The 14,937-nt window shown below is 44.1% G+C and overlaps 2 protein-coding genes across 3 annotated transcripts in view; one reads left to right on the forward strand and one right to left on the reverse strand.

Annotated features, from left to right (window-relative positions):
- Positions 1 to 4,459: 4,459 nt before the first annotated feature.
- Positions 4,460 to 9,065, reverse strand: Sowahc (sosondowah ankyrin repeat domain family member C). Its single transcript, XM_075980218.1, has one exon. It carries the CDS (start codon positions 8,906 to 8,908, stop codon positions 7,370 to 7,372), a length of 1,539 nt encoding a protein of 512 aa, XP_075836333.1. The 5' UTR covers positions 8,909 to 9,065; the 3' UTR covers positions 4,460 to 7,369.
- Positions 9,066 to 9,388: 323 nt separating this feature from the next.
- Positions 9,389 to 14,937, forward strand: part of Septin10 (septin 10) — a 40,295-nt gene continuing 34,746 nt past the window's right edge. Inside the window, exon 1 of one of the 2 annotated variants that reach the window (XM_075980220.1) lies at positions 9,389 to 9,553. In XM_075980220.1, the coding sequence (XP_075836335.1) occupies positions 9,536 to 9,553 (18 nt within the window). In that variant the 5' untranslated portion in view covers positions 9,389 to 9,535. Of the gene's footprint in view, positions 9,566 to 14,937 lie in introns of both variants that reach the window. The other variant, XM_075980219.1, reaches the window with a different exon arrangement.

A 14,937-nucleotide genomic window follows, 5' to 3' on the forward strand; every position in this document is an offset into this window, starting at 1 on the left:
TTTCCTTTTAGGTTCCTCTAGATATTCATTTAGCCAGTGTAATAGCTTCTCCTCTAGAAACAGACCTTGGTTGCACGGCTCTGATTCAAAGTTTGAAAGTAATGAGCCGAGAAGATGACAAATCCTGGATATTTCCTCATAGGGCAATCAATTGCTCAGGTAAGGTACATCGGCAGTAATGGTGAATGACCTCACCGACTTGGAAGATGATGCTTCTGATGACAAGGAAGGAAGGTGGATTCAGGGCTCAAAGTTCTCAAACTTCCTTTTGTTTCTTTGGTTTTGGTCTGGCTGTTGTGGTTTACAAGGTCTTGCTCTGAACGTCACGGTTCATGCTGAACAAGTGTTACTGGAGTGGTTAGAGCTACAGCCTGGTCTCCAGCAGCTACGACAGCTGGCTGCCCAGTCTCAACAGGGCTACTACAAAGAAGTGAGTGAGAAAGGAGATTTGTTCAATGGCTACATTGAGAAGACGAACTAATAAAGAATTCCAGTGACCATCTGTACTCCATCTTCAGGGTCCAGACATGAGGTTTAAGTAGACAGCAAGAGTTGTGCACAGCTAAGCAGTCCTTTCCATGGGTGTGGCCCTGGGTGTTATTGTCAAGAGTTCTGGATTCTTCTGTCAGGTGGTCTGCCAAGTCAGCACCTTATGAAGTCGAAGACAAACTCCCCCTCTGCCTCTGGTGCCAGATTCCATCCTTTTCCTTCACCTGGCATACGATTCTTAAGGGAATTTCAATTTCTTGAGGTTGTTGTTCCAACAGTCTTAACAGCCAAATGGAGGGATACAAATCTCTGTGTAATACCTTCATCCCTGCCAGGATAGCTACGTTAACTGTACTTATTCCTTCTCCCCAAAGCCACGGTGCATAGGGTCAGAAGAACCAGGGGATTTTACAAAGAATAAGTTTTGCAATGCACCTGCCTTCCCATTTAAATCTGTGCGCCTCTAACAGTTCCGGGAATCTTATACCATGCCCCCATGAATCAGTCATTTAGAGAATATTAAAGAGAATTAATCAATGGGAGAACTGTTGCTGAGGCTTCATTTAAAACATGTAGACAGATAAGAAAAGCTTAAAAAAGATAAAATAAGGCTGCTGACTTTAGCTGTGGAGTTATCCTTGGCTGCTCAGTGTCTGACCCAGGAAAGATAAAAGCAGTGGTCTATTGCCTCCCAGGATGCGTGAGTCAGAGCAGAGGTGTGTGGTTCTGGATTCCTGAGAATGAGTGGCTACCTTCTCAGCTACAAAGGCTTTGCTTTTACAAGCAATCATATAATGTCCATAAAACTTTCAAATGTATTATACATACATGTGCACTCTAGCTAGAGAATTGAAAAAAAATATACACACATGTGTAGAAGTTGCATCTATGTGGACAGGTAGAACCACCAATAATGTGACCTAATACAAAATCATAACTTTACATATATTTATTCAGCATTCTTTTTGTGTTTTTGGTTTTAGTTTCTCAGTTGTGCGGTTCTTTGGTGTGAACTCCTGTTAACTTCAGGAGGCTGGGCACATCACTGGGGAATTTTTTTTTTCCTCTCAGAGGCAAACTGGATCACAGAAACCAGTACGGGAAATTTCCAGACCATTGTCATGCTTAGTTCTACTTACTAAATTGCAAGCTAAGAGACCCCGAAAAGGTTTCTGTTGTAGTGGTGGCGTTTTCTCCACACTGGGGATCAAACCTTTAGCATGCTGGGCATGCTTTTATTGAGTTGCATTCGAAGCTCCGAGAAAGGCACTCTAATGAGGACTTTCAGGTTTTGTTTAGAACAATATCAAAGTTGGGTTAAAAACAACAAATGAACTTATATGTTTTATCTTCGCGGTTTGTGAAGAGCTGGTTCGTGTCATTCTGTATCAGGCTACCTTTGGTTAAAGCTTCGGTCAGGATGGCTTATTGTTTCTTCACAGAAAAATAAAAAAAAAGCCAAGAAAAGCACGCTTTAAAAAGACAAATTTGGCCAGGCAATAGTGGTGCACACCTTTAATTCCAGCACTCAGGTGCAGAGGGAGCTGAATCTCTGGGAGTTTGTGGCCAGCCTGGTCTACAAAGTGAGGTCCAGGACAGCCAGGATTGTTATACAGAGAAACCCTGTCTCAAAAAACCAAAATCAAACAAATAACTAAAATGATTAATTTTTACTTTTCAAGACTCTGGCTTCTTTTTTTTAAAGATTTGCTTATTTTCATGTGCATGAGTGTTTTCTTACATGTATATATGTGTGACTGGTGCCACGGAGGTCAGAAGAGGGCACTGGATCTCCTGGAACTAGTTACAGGTGGTTGTGAGTCCATGTGGGTGCTGGGAATTGAAGCTGGGAAGAGCAGCAAGGGCTCTTAACTACTGAGCCATCTCTCCAAGCCCTGGCTTGTTACTTTCAAAGATATGAGTGTTCTGTGTCATGAGGTAGCCCATTGCCATGTCTAAAATGACTATTAAAAATTTCTCTATGAGGAGCAATGTAGTCAAAGACACACACGTATTCTTATACATATGAACTGTATGTATATATTGTGAGAAAAAAAAATCAAAAAATGACTTCTTCCCCAAACAAAGTTCTCTATGAGACACTAAACTTTATTTCCCTACCCCATTTTTTGGGGAGCGGCCATTCCACAGAATTGGTAGCTATCTGCATAGTCTACTGTACTTAGAATAATAAAAAGGCTAGCTAGCATACTGTGCCAAGAGTATGCAGCTGAGTCATCCTACAAGGCACAATTTCCTTAGTCGCTGATTCTTTTAAATTGCTCAAATTGAAAAATCTTAGTAAAGCTGATTTTACCTGCAGGGTTGGGTGAGTAGGGATGAGGCGGCGGGCTGGCATGTAAGGGCCATGACTTTGACTCACTTGGCATGCCTGTTATAAAGGCTTCCATGTAAGGACCCACCTCCACAGCACCTCAACACGAAAGGCGCTAAGCTAGGGTGAGGCCCTTAGCCGCATATCCCTCAACGATACATTAAAGTGACAAAGTAGGAAACTCATTAATAGAATAGAAAAGCCCCTTCTAGAGATGAAATTGGCATTTAAAAAGATGATCAAGGGAAAAATGTACCACGGTGACATGAAAGAGGGGATGACGTATAAACAATCCTACCACTGTACCTTGAGAAACAAGTTCATGTGGGATTGTCCTCCAAATTATCCTCATGTGAATATCCTCCAAATATTAGTTATCTTGTAAAGGTTTGACCTGTCACGCTTGGTGGTGTTTTAAAAGGGTTTCCAATCCTTTAAAAAAATTATGGGAACATAGGTGTGTGCATGTGGACATGTGTGTACCAGTATGGGGTGGCAGATTCCCTGGTAGCTGGAGTTATAGATAGCTGGGGGCTGCCAGATGTGTAGGGAACTTAAGGCATCCCCTGGAAGAGCAGCAAGCACTGTTAACTGCTACATCATCTCTCAGACCCCTTTTCATGTTTTTATTGAACACACTAAATAACAGATGCCATATGACATTTTTACATGTGTAATGTCTACTCTGCTTATATTCACCCATGACCCTCTCTTGTTCCCCTCTTCTTTCCTTAGCCCCATTTCTCCTAATAATTTCCCTTCTACTTTCTTCGTGTGTGTGTGTGTATACACACATAACTGAATGTATACACAACAATCTAGATTCTGCATGAATGAAAACATGAAACATTTTTCTGAGTATAGCTTATTTAGGTTAACATGATCTCAGTTTCTTTTTTCTTTGTTTCTTTTTTTCTTTTCTTTTTTTTTTTTTGAGACAGGGTTTCTCTGTAGCTTTGGAGCCGGAGCCTGTCCTGGAACTAGCTCTTGTAGCCCAGGCTGGTCTTGAACTCACAGAGATCCACCTGCCTCTGCCTTCCTGAGTGCTGGGATTAAAGGTGTGCGCCACCACCGCCCAGCATGATCTCAGTTTCATACATCTTTCTACAACTGGCATAATTCAAAAGAACTCTGGTTTTCAGGAAATTACCAGAGTATTTAATTTTGAGATTCACCTCGTGATCTTTGACACTGATTAACTTGACAGGCTCTAGCTCCACCCGGGGGGGACAAGCAGTTGGGCGTGCCTATGAGGGATTGCAATGCCAGAATATGCACTGTACTGACAGAGCCATTTCTCAAACCTCTAAGTTTTCCTTTTTAAAAGGTAGAGGTCCAGTTCTTCGTTCAAAGAGACTCATACGTCACTACTGCCAAACTACAGCAACTTTTCAAAAAAAAATCTGACAATATCATGTATAGGAAAGACAAAGTTTCGGAAAGGAAGACACTCAAGGTCCTGAACCTTCATTTTCTACCTATAATTAGGGACGCTGTAGCCCATATCCTTAGCGAGTAGGAAAATTTTTTAAACTATTTTTTTTAAATTAAAACTTTGAAAAGTATTTTGCAAACCATAAAACACTGCACACTCAAAGTAGCTAAAGGACTACAGAAACTTAGACAGTTCGATTTCTACTATGAACATTTTATTTTGACAAAACTTACAGATTCTGAAACTCACAAGCTTTGACCTACTTAAAAAGCAAAAGACAAAACATCACATTACAATATCTCAGGCGTGAATGAACTAGTACCACATTACCTGCATTTTATATACTATAAAAGCAAAACGACATTCATAGTTACAAGCGTACCTGGAAGACACAAGAACAAACTCGTTTTTAAAGTACAGTCTCTGGTTAATAGATGCCTGTATTTCAATATATTGCCACTATTGGGAGACACAACTTCATGATAATTATCAAATTCTACAAATCATTTTTTTCTACTTTTGATTTGGAAATTAAAAAGTAAGAGGAATGAAGTAGCTTAAAATGTTACTGTACAAAGTACATCATGACAAGGAATGCTAGGAGTTCCCTCTCTTTTGTGTTTTTAAGGTTTAAATTTATTTTGTGTTTGTGCATCTAACAGTTACTTGAGTACGGGAATGTATATGCCATGACACACAACTGGAGGTTGGAGGACAATTTTCAGGACTGAGTTCTCTCCTTCCATTGTGGATTCTAGGGTCAAACTCAGGTCTTCAAGCTTGTAAGACAACCACTTTTATCTGCTGAGCTTTCAGGCCAGCCTAGGAATGACTCCAGGAAATTTAAATGCTTTATAGCTTTAAACTTTTAGTGTGAAAAGAAAGTTAACACATGTGGAGGGATTAATAATGACTGTTCAATAGAACCTTCACGTAGTTCTGAAACATCTACTTGTATAGCTGCCTTAAATGGAAATTAAAAGTCCACGATGGGAATTGTAAGCTTATTCTGCACTAGATATAGTGAATGTTTATACATGAACACGTGATGCTTTTTACACTGACTTTTCACTCATATATACAGAAAGTGCTTATCAATGTATAGAACTACTTCTTAAATCCTAAAACAAAGATAAAGGCACATAAGTGGATAAGAACTTATGTGTGTGTGTAGTGTAGGCACAAGAGTGTTTGGGAGCACCCGTGTGTGGACTGCCAGGAGACTTCCTCTAAGCCTTCCTTATTTTCTTGAGACGTTCTTTCCCGGAACCAGAAGTCACTGTTTCGGGTAAGCTGGCTGGCCCCTGGGCTCTCAGGATCTGCCTGTCTCACCTCCCCATGCTGGCTTACAGGCACCCTCAACCCTATACCTAGCCTTTTATATGGGTGCTGGGGATCCAAACACATGCTCTTATGCTTGCTGGACACGTGCTCATACCCACTGAGCATCCGTCTCCTTAGCCACTACTTACGGCATTTCATGTGAGCATCTTCAACTCATATTTAAGCAGCTTTAGCTGCTATCTTGAGAGAGAGGTGACAAACCTGTTAGGAATTTCTATGACTTTGAAAAGTTAGTTAATAACAAAATGTTGCAGCTCTGTACACTGAGTAGTCTCCTTCACTCTGTGGGCCTGGCTGCTCACTCCCTCTTCTATCCTGTAGACTGTAACAACTTAGGTCTCAGCAATCAGATCAGAAAGACTAAGAGAGAAGGATGGCCAAATCCGTCTCCTACAGAAATTTCTAATCCTGTTACAAGATTTAATACATTTGTGAGTTAAATTTTAAAGTAATTATAAAGCCGTTTACTCTAACACAAATGAATGGAATGTAATTAAGGATCACAGTTATAAAAGTGTTTAATTTTAAGGAATAGCATTTTTTCATTTATATAAGGAAATGTAATAGCTAGCAGCATTGAAATACAGAAATGGTTCCATTTCTTTTTCCTTTTATAAAGTATACTAAACTTGCCCATTTCTAAATGGGCAAATTATTTAGCTTTTCAGTAATTACACCATACCTCTTTGAGTAGATACAAAGAAATCAAGTGAAAGAATTTGAACATTTGTAAAATATTGCTACGAAGCATAGAGATTATGAATGTACTAATAAAATTAAATGTCTCTTATATGAGAACCGAATTAATTGATTTAATAACTACTTCACAGAAGCATAGGCTATTAATACTTATGCTGATTTCTGCTACTTTCTAAACAAGAAAAGCCTTGTTAAGTAATAAGTAAATCAGTCTAAGTATTGTAAGCTTCATCAAAAAGAAACCCTAGAGTACAAACCTCAGAACGGGTAGAATTTCAGAGAAGCAAAACAAGTTAGTGATAATTAAGACACACATTTAAAAAAAAGTACCATAGGCTGTTAAGTGTTCTTCTATTTATGTAAAAAAATGCAATTAATAATGTACCGTATACTGAATAGTGTTATATAGGCACAATCCTATATAGGCACAAACCAGATTACAGTAACTCAAAAGCAAATGCTGCTTATTTCTTCAGTTCAGTGATTAAAACCGAAATTGCTTGTTTCAAAAAAAAAAAAATGGGAACTGCTACTTACAAGTTTCCCATCTCGATTCACATAGTTCTCATTTGTATTTCACATTTCCACTCCGACCTGGGCGTTCTCTAGCACCATAAGGAGCAAGTGCGAACAGCAGAAAACCAGGGCAGCCTGCAGGTTTGTTCACTTACAACCATGACCAGGTTCGCACACAGTTTGCCTTTTCTGACGTCCTACAAGTCACTCAGGAAAACATACTTGATAGTCCTTACTGTGCATGGTGTCTAGTAATGGTGACAGCAAGGGGCTCTTAGTCACCAATCAATCCCAGTTCTCACACGTTCCTGGTTACAAGGGTGGGGTGGGGGGAGAGGCACAAATCATTGCATCATGAATCATTCCAGACGTTCTCTTGCCCCAGAATGCTATCCGGGAAGGATTACTACAGATCCACCCCAAGTCTGCAAGTTACAATGCTAATTTATGCTGTCTTTTTGAGTTCCACTTTCTTATTCACTGCCAGTATTAGTCTACCTGGAAGAAAACTAAACCTTAGCATTTCTAGCAGGAATTATTTTGGTTTTTTTTTACCCAAATACATTGGACTTCGGTCTCAGTTTGAAGGAAGATGAGTGGCCCTTAAGGGACCTTTCCTCTTCCTCCTCTTCGCCCTCCTCCAGTGGTTGCTCGGTGTCCTTGAATGAGGGAGTGGTGTGAATGATCTGGGTTCGGAATCGGATTTTGTTGAGCCGTGGTTTTAACCGTCCGCTGGAGCTGCCCAAGGCTTTGCGACCTGAATCTTTCGCCTTGCTCCCGGCCTCGGCGACGTGGTGGTGGTGGTGGTGATGGTGGTGATGTTCGGTGCCATCTTCCACGCCCTGGGAGAGTTTGTAAGTGATGAGGTGTGACGGGAGCACCTTTGAAAGTCTCCAGCGCCCACTCCCGCGGCCGGTGGTACTGTCCCCATCATCTTCGTCCATGACACCTACCAGGTTCTTGATCTCCTCTGCGATGCTCTCACTCAGGTACTGAGAGGCCTTTCTCCCGCTGTAGTCCCTGATGTCCACATCTGCGTCGTAGGCCCCCACGAGTAACTTCACCACCTCTACGTGCCCGTGCATGGCTGCCAAATGCAGGGCCGTGTAGCCTCCGCTCGACCTGGCATTGATGTTCACTGGCAGCTGGTGTTTGCTGGCAAAGTTGACCAACATGGCCAGGAGCTCCTGCCTGCCGTGCTTGGCGGCCCAGTGGAGACAGGTGAAACCGGTGATGAAGTCTCGCTTCGACAGCAGGCCAGGCTCACAAGTGAGCAGCCCTTCTAGGCTGTCCCACTTGCCCTCCGAAGCCGAGAGCATCCAGGCGTGCTCCAGAGGATCCAGCGTCACCGAGCCCCCACCGCTGCTCTCCTCTTCGGCGGATGACGAAGCCAAGGATGCGCTATCGGAGTCGCCCCCTCCTCTGCTGCGACCTCCTACGGAGTTACCGTCCCCGGGACACACGCTCCTCTTGAGTTGAGGGGAGCTGCCCATCAACAGGTCCCGAAAGTTCTGACGGGCCGACCTCGGTGTATTTGGCCCACTAAGGGAACTGCCCCCTTCAGCTTCCTCACCGCCGTGTGCAGGGAGTTTCAGGTTCTCGCCAGGCCCGGGGACTGACGCCCAGGACACGGCCTGGACCTCCTGTGGCAAGTCCTTAGACGGGGCCCCACTTTGAGCAGGGATCGGAAGCTCCTGGTCGCTGAGTTCGCCTCCCGGGCCGAGAGACAACTGTGGATCTGCCCCCACTTGGAGCTGGCTGCCCTCGCATGGCTCGGCTGGAAAGTCCGGGACTTCAGGCTCTTCAGTCACCTCGATACGCGGTGGATCACGGGGGAGTGAGGCCTCAAGCGGAGGGGACCCCCCTGCACAGAACCTCTTCTTGAGATGCACGTATTTGGTCCCATCCGCGGGATCGGTGCGCACGGTGGCCACCGCGTTGACCAGATCCTTGAAGTGTTCGCGGGCGCGGGTGCGCTGCTCCCGGGGGCCGCCCAGGGCGTCCCTGAAGTGTTGCACCAATTCTGAGTGTCGGGCCCGGCCCCCGCGCTCGGTGAGAAAGCGCACGATCGCCTCAGAGCTCGGCTCCATCCCGCAGCTCAGCTCCTCGGCCCCGGGACCCGTTCAGCCCGAGAGCATAGCCGCGCGTCTGGAGAACCTGGAGAGAGAGCGACTGGGTGCACGCGAAGCCAGCTTTAGAGCCTGTCCCGCGAGCGCTGACACCGCCTTACAGGGGCTGTGTCCCAGTAGACACGCCCCACCACGCCCACTTCCGTTTGGGCCGCAATCTCTGCGCCAGTCTGCGGCCCCGGGCCACGCCCACTTCCGGGCTCCGCGCGGGCCGGCAATCACTGGTTCCGCCTGTGGCGGGGCGTCGAGGCGCCTAGCGTTTTCTCCAAGTGCCATATTTCTGGTCACCCTCTTCCCCCGCTCGGTAGCTTTTTCGCCTAAAACGTCCCGGGGGAGCACGCCCGGGAGAGCCTCGCCCGGAGCGCGGGAAAACTCCTGGCAGTCATGGGCGAGTCCCCACCCCCGCAGGCCTTGGCCCCGCCCCAGCCGCCTCTCGGTAGCGGCTGCTCCGCCCATTAACGGCTGCGGGTCGCCCGGCCCGCCCCGCGCCCCGCCGGTAACGCCCAGCGGGTCCTCTCTCCGCAGCCGCCCGTGACGTGCGTTTGGGTCCGGCCTGAGACCACCGTTTCGTGACGTCTCACCAGGGCTATGGCCGCTTTCGACGAGGTGCGGCAGCTGGTGAGCCCCGCGCCCTTGTGTTCCCCGGTCCCGGCGGCACTCCCCTGAGTCCCCGCCCCGCCCGATCGCCTCGGGACCAGCGGGATTGTGACTCCCGCGTGCCGTGGAGAGTGGGCTCCCTGCTGCCCCAGGGCGAGGGCTGAGGAGCTCTGGCGAGCGACTGTGGATGTGGGGGAAGTTAGATTCGCCAGGCTTCCTGATCCTGACCGAAGGGGGGGGGTCTTAATTAAATCCGGGATGATGACTGATGGCTGTCACTTTGTAACGGTTTTTGTGAGCAGGCCTTGTCATCCGCCTAGTTTTGGGCAGTTGTGTACACGTCCCGGCTGGTAACCGGGAAGTCGGCTTTCCTGGCTTTTCCAAAACTTGGCAGTTTTACCGTTTTGCGTGGTGGTTCTGTTTTGCTTTCCCCTCTCCTTGTAATTAAAAGAACGTATGACCGATCCTGTATTTTGTGCGTTTCAAATAACTTTTGCATAACATGTTGATACTGGATACTAAGTCATAGTTGTCCGGATAGCCATACTATTTTCATAATACCAATCTCTTGTAATCTTGCCTTTGTTCCCATCATTTTATAACTGTTCTTGGAGTTTTCCAGATGCTGCATGGGTAGAATGGCCTCTCTATGTTTACTTCCCTAACAGCTACATGCAGTAGATAATTTTTTGTTTTGCTACCTTAAAAACTCCAATTTTGCCTTTATTTAGTATTAATGAAAATAATCCTCTTAACCTTAAATACCTTGATATTGGTAGCATTTTCACAGGATTCTTAATCTCAAGCAATATTACTCTATTAAAAATTTTCCAAATAACTTCCTGCTTACCTGAAACTAGTGGCTTTTATTGTGTTTCTATACTTCATTTTAGTTGTAGAGATTATTTCTGTAGCCTAAAATAAAAATAAATCAAAATAGTTAAATGCTATAATTTTCCATGTGAACTTGAACTATGGCCATTTACATGAAAAAAAATCATATATTTTGGCTACAAAAACCTTAATGGCCCTTCAGTAAAACCACCCTGTCATGAAAAGTATTGTCACCGTGTAGTGACTTACCATCTAAGTCTTCAGCACCATGAAACCCTGATTTCTTCTTAGGTCTGCTCACTATCACAAGGTCTTATTCTGGAAACAAACATTGGACACACTAACTGCATTTTCATCCATCATCACATTTGCTATAATACTGTCTGCTGTGGGTGAATTATTTGATATCTGCATGCAAATGAAGTTCTACCATATTTTAAATCTGTTTATTGCTTCTTGTAGGGAGAGGTTTATATTATGGCTCATATACTTTTATAGAAAGCTGAAAACATTATAATTATTAAATTATTATTTGCAGTTAATAGTGGTAGCATTTATGGGTAAAATTCTGTGAGGATACAACAGTCATAATTTTAGGGAGCAACAGTCATAATTTTAGCAGCTGTTTTTTTTGTTTTTTGTTTTTGTTTTTGTTTTTCGAGACAGGGTTTCTCTGTAGCTTTGGAGCCTGACCATCCTGGAACTAGCTTTTGTAGAACGGGCTGGCCTCGAACTCATAGGATCCGCCTGCTTCTGCCTCCCGAGTGCCGGGATTAAAGGCGTGTGCACCACTGCCTGCCTAGCAGCTGTTCTTTATGTTGGTTTTGATTTAGTTAAATGAATCTTGGAAGTCTAGATATGGTGGGTTCCCCAGCCCCTCCAGGGTCCTTTAGGCAGTCATGGGTCATAAGGCTAAGGGGCTTAGCAAAGGTACAGTAGGAGAATTGAAGGCATCTCCTCTGACTTCTTTACTGTCTCCTCTTTACCATCAGGTCAGGGTTTGCTCCAGCAGAACATATACTGAAACTGGAATGCAGATTTGGAGACTACTTCATGTTTTTCTATTTTGAGAGGCAGAGGAACCAGTGGGATTCAATAGAAGGTCAAGGGAAGCTAAAGAGGGGGGCTGTGAATAGTATAAAAGAATATTGTGAAATTGTCGTATTGAAAACCATTATTTTATATAAATGATATATGTTAATGATAATACAGAGAGCAGATTAAGTTTACCATGATACCTTCCTATAAAGCACTTGGAGTGGGATGGGGGTGTGGGGTGTGTGTGTGAAGGATGAGGCAGGAGGATCTTAAATTAAAGTCAACCTAGGCTACATAATGACTTCAAGACTGGCCTGGATTAGGTAGAGAGACATTATCTAAAGAAACAAAAAAAGCTGGGCAGTGGTGGTGCACGCCTTTAGTTCTAGAACTTGGAAAGAAGAGGCAGGTGGATCTCAGTGATTTCGAGGCCAGCCTGGTCTTCAAAGCAAGTTCCAGGATAGCCAGGACTGTTGCACAGAGAAACACCAAAACCAAAAACCAAAAAGAAAATAAAAACAAAACAGCAATAAAAAAGCAGAACAAGAATAAGAGTCCCAGTTCATTTTACCCTCCATGTTGGCCATATTTATGGAGACTGTGAGAAATCCTTTTTCTAGATATATATGGAGAGAGAGAGAGAGAGTTCATACACGGTGAAATAAGTATAGTATCTATTCACAGATACCTAATATGTTGTGAGTTGTCTACACTTGTTTTTTTCAAGACAAATGACCATTATACACAGTAATACTTTGACTGCATGTATATAACTTAGCAAGAATTACTTGAATACTTGAAAATGCAGATAGATGTCTTACTGAGGGAGACTGTTAGTAAGGTAGTTCTGTATGTAGAGATGAGAACCATTACTCACATATGTCTTGCTTAGCTTAAGCTGTCAACTTGATGTAGTACAGAGTCATCTGTGGCGGTCATCATGGATGGATTGCCCAGATCAGATCGTCTGTGGCTGTGTCTGTGAGGATTGTCTTGATAGTTGATGTGAGAATACCCAGCCTACTATTGGCAGTGCCTTCCCTGGCAGGAGGTCCTGAGCTGTATAAGAAATCCAGGAGAAAGAAAAAAAAAATGGATCTTTTTCTCTAAAGTACAGTTGCTAGTCTGTCTTTTACTGGGGAATGAGAATACTCATAGTTATTAGTGAAAGGCATGTATTAGTACTGTTTTCCTAAATCTCTTTTGATTTGTTGGTCTCGTATTTATTTTTCCCCTGTGACCTTTTAGGTATGTTCCCTTCAATATTCCTTCCATTATCTTCCTTTTATTTGGCTTATTGGCCATAAATTCCACTAGTTTGTTTTAATCCTATAAGATTTTAATTCTTCCTTCAAATTAGGATAGGTAGTTTTGCTGACTATAAAAGTCTAGATTGACAGTTTTTGGTCTTTCAGAACTCAGAATACAAATATAAGCCCTTCTTGACTTAAAAATTTGTATCAAATCATCAGCTTTTATTATGCCTGGTGTACTTGCTTGCTGTAATTAATTAAACATGCCAACCAAAAGAAACTTGGGGGAGGAATAGATTTATTTGGCTTATGCTCTCAAGTCACAGTGCATCACTGAAACAAGTGGGGTTGGGGACCATGTAGGACCACTGCTGGCTGGCTCACATTTAGACTTGCTCCTTGGCTCCTGCTCAGCCAGTTTTCTTATACAGCCCAGAACCACCTACCCAGGGGATGGCATGATCCACTGTGGACTGGGCCTCCAATTAACCAATCAAGACAGCATCTCACAGACATGAGACTCCCTCAGATGACTAGACGACTGCTGGGGTTAACTAAGAAAACCGCCCTTTCTCTGTTTGCCTTTAGAATTTTAACTATAATAAGACATGGAAAAATTTTTAAATTTATTTATTTAATAAAGATTTCTGTCTCTTCCCCACCACCACTTCCCATTTCCCTCCCCATCCCCCAATCAAGTCCCCCTCCCTCATCAGCCCAAAGAGCAATCAGGGTTCCCTGCCCTGTGGGAAGTCCAAGGACCACCCACCTCCATCCAGGTCTAGTAAGGTGAGCATCGAAGCTGCCTAGGCTTCCACAAAGCCAGTACGTGCAGAACATTGCCATTGTTCTTGAGTTCTCATTAGTCCTCATTGTCCGCTATGTTCAGCGAGTCCAGTTTTATTCCAGACTTTTTCAGACCCAGGCCAGAGAATTTTGTCTTTTCCATTTAGGGTTGTTAGACCTCTTGTATCTGGATGAGTACCACTTTCTCTAGAACGGGAAATTTTCTTGTAAATACCTTACTTGCCTATGGCAAGGAACTCTTCTGTATCCATAATTCATAGATTTGGACTTTTTATGGTGGCCCAAAGCTACTTTGTCTTCAAGCCCTGATACTTTATTTTCTGCGTTATCTACAAGGCTGATGAAGTTTGCCACTGGGCTCTTCATTTGGCTTATTGCATTTTTTTTTCTTTTCAGCATCATTTCTTTTTTCTTTTTGTTTTTTTGAGACAGGGTTTCTTTGTAGTTTGGAGCCTGTCCTGGAACTAGCTCTTATAGATCAGGCTGGCCTTGAACTCACAGAGATCTGCCTACCTCTGCCTCCTGAGTGCTGGGATCAAAGGTGTGTGCCACCACCACCTGGCTTCAGAGTCATATCAATTTGGCTTTTCTTCATCAGTTTTTTCATTATTGAGTCTGTTTTCATATCTTGAATTCACTTCTTTATTGTTTTTATTTTCTCTTGGGTGCATTCTTACCTTTGAGTTTTTGAACATTTTCTTCCTTCCTTCCTTCCTTCCTTCCTTCCTTCCTTCCTTCCTTCCTTCCTTCCACTTTTCTTGGCTTCCATTTTTGTAGTTCAGATTATCCTCTCCCCACTTTATTTCTTTCTAGGATTGGCACTCGGAGCTATGGTCACTGTCCCTGCCCTCCCCCTGAGAGTCAGCAATTATCAGTGATAGCAATCGCTATCCAGTGTCAACATACCCTTGGCTGGGCTCTGCTTCTGCTGTCGCATGCTATGACTTTTCATGTCCGGGTGCTCTACTCTAGGTCATCTCTAACTTGCTTCCCACTTCCAGCCCTTCTCTGCATGTTTGAGACCCTGGGTGTTGGGTACCCTACTCTGGTCACACCCTGCCTGCTTCCCACTTCTTATACGTATTGTGGCCCTCACATGCCTGATGTTCTTCCCTGAGTCAGCTACAGCCTCCTCCTTTCTTCTGAAACCTCGGCCACTGTATTTTTGTGGATCCCACATACCTGGGTGTCCTACTCTGCCCATTTCTTACCTGTGCTGTATTGCTGTGGGTCCTTGGATACCTGGGCCCCCTACTTACTCCAGTCCGTGTCCCATTTCTGCCGCCTCTGCTGACTGAAGTGTTTTGTTGTTGTTTGAAAATTTCCCAGAGAAGATGTAGGGGAGCTGTGTTTCGAAGCTTGCTCCCTTTACTAGGCTCCTGAGCATGAGCATGAGGAGTTCACCACTTACTCCCCACTGCTGTTGTAGCACTCAGTTGTTGGACTACCTATTGATCTCTC

The sequence above is a fragment of the Microtus pennsylvanicus genome, chromosome 7 (genome assembly GCF_037038515.1).
Source record: "Microtus pennsylvanicus isolate mMicPen1 chromosome 7, mMicPen1.hap1, whole genome shotgun sequence".
In the NCBI taxonomy this organism is placed as follows: domain Eukaryota; kingdom Metazoa; phylum Chordata; class Mammalia; order Rodentia; family Cricetidae; genus Microtus; species Microtus pennsylvanicus.

Excerpts from the sequence above, each read along its gene's own strand:
- Sowahc (XM_075980218.1), bottom strand. The coding sequence starts at position 8,908 with ATGGAGCCGAGCTCTGAGGCGATCGTGCGCTTTCTCACCGAGCGCGGG.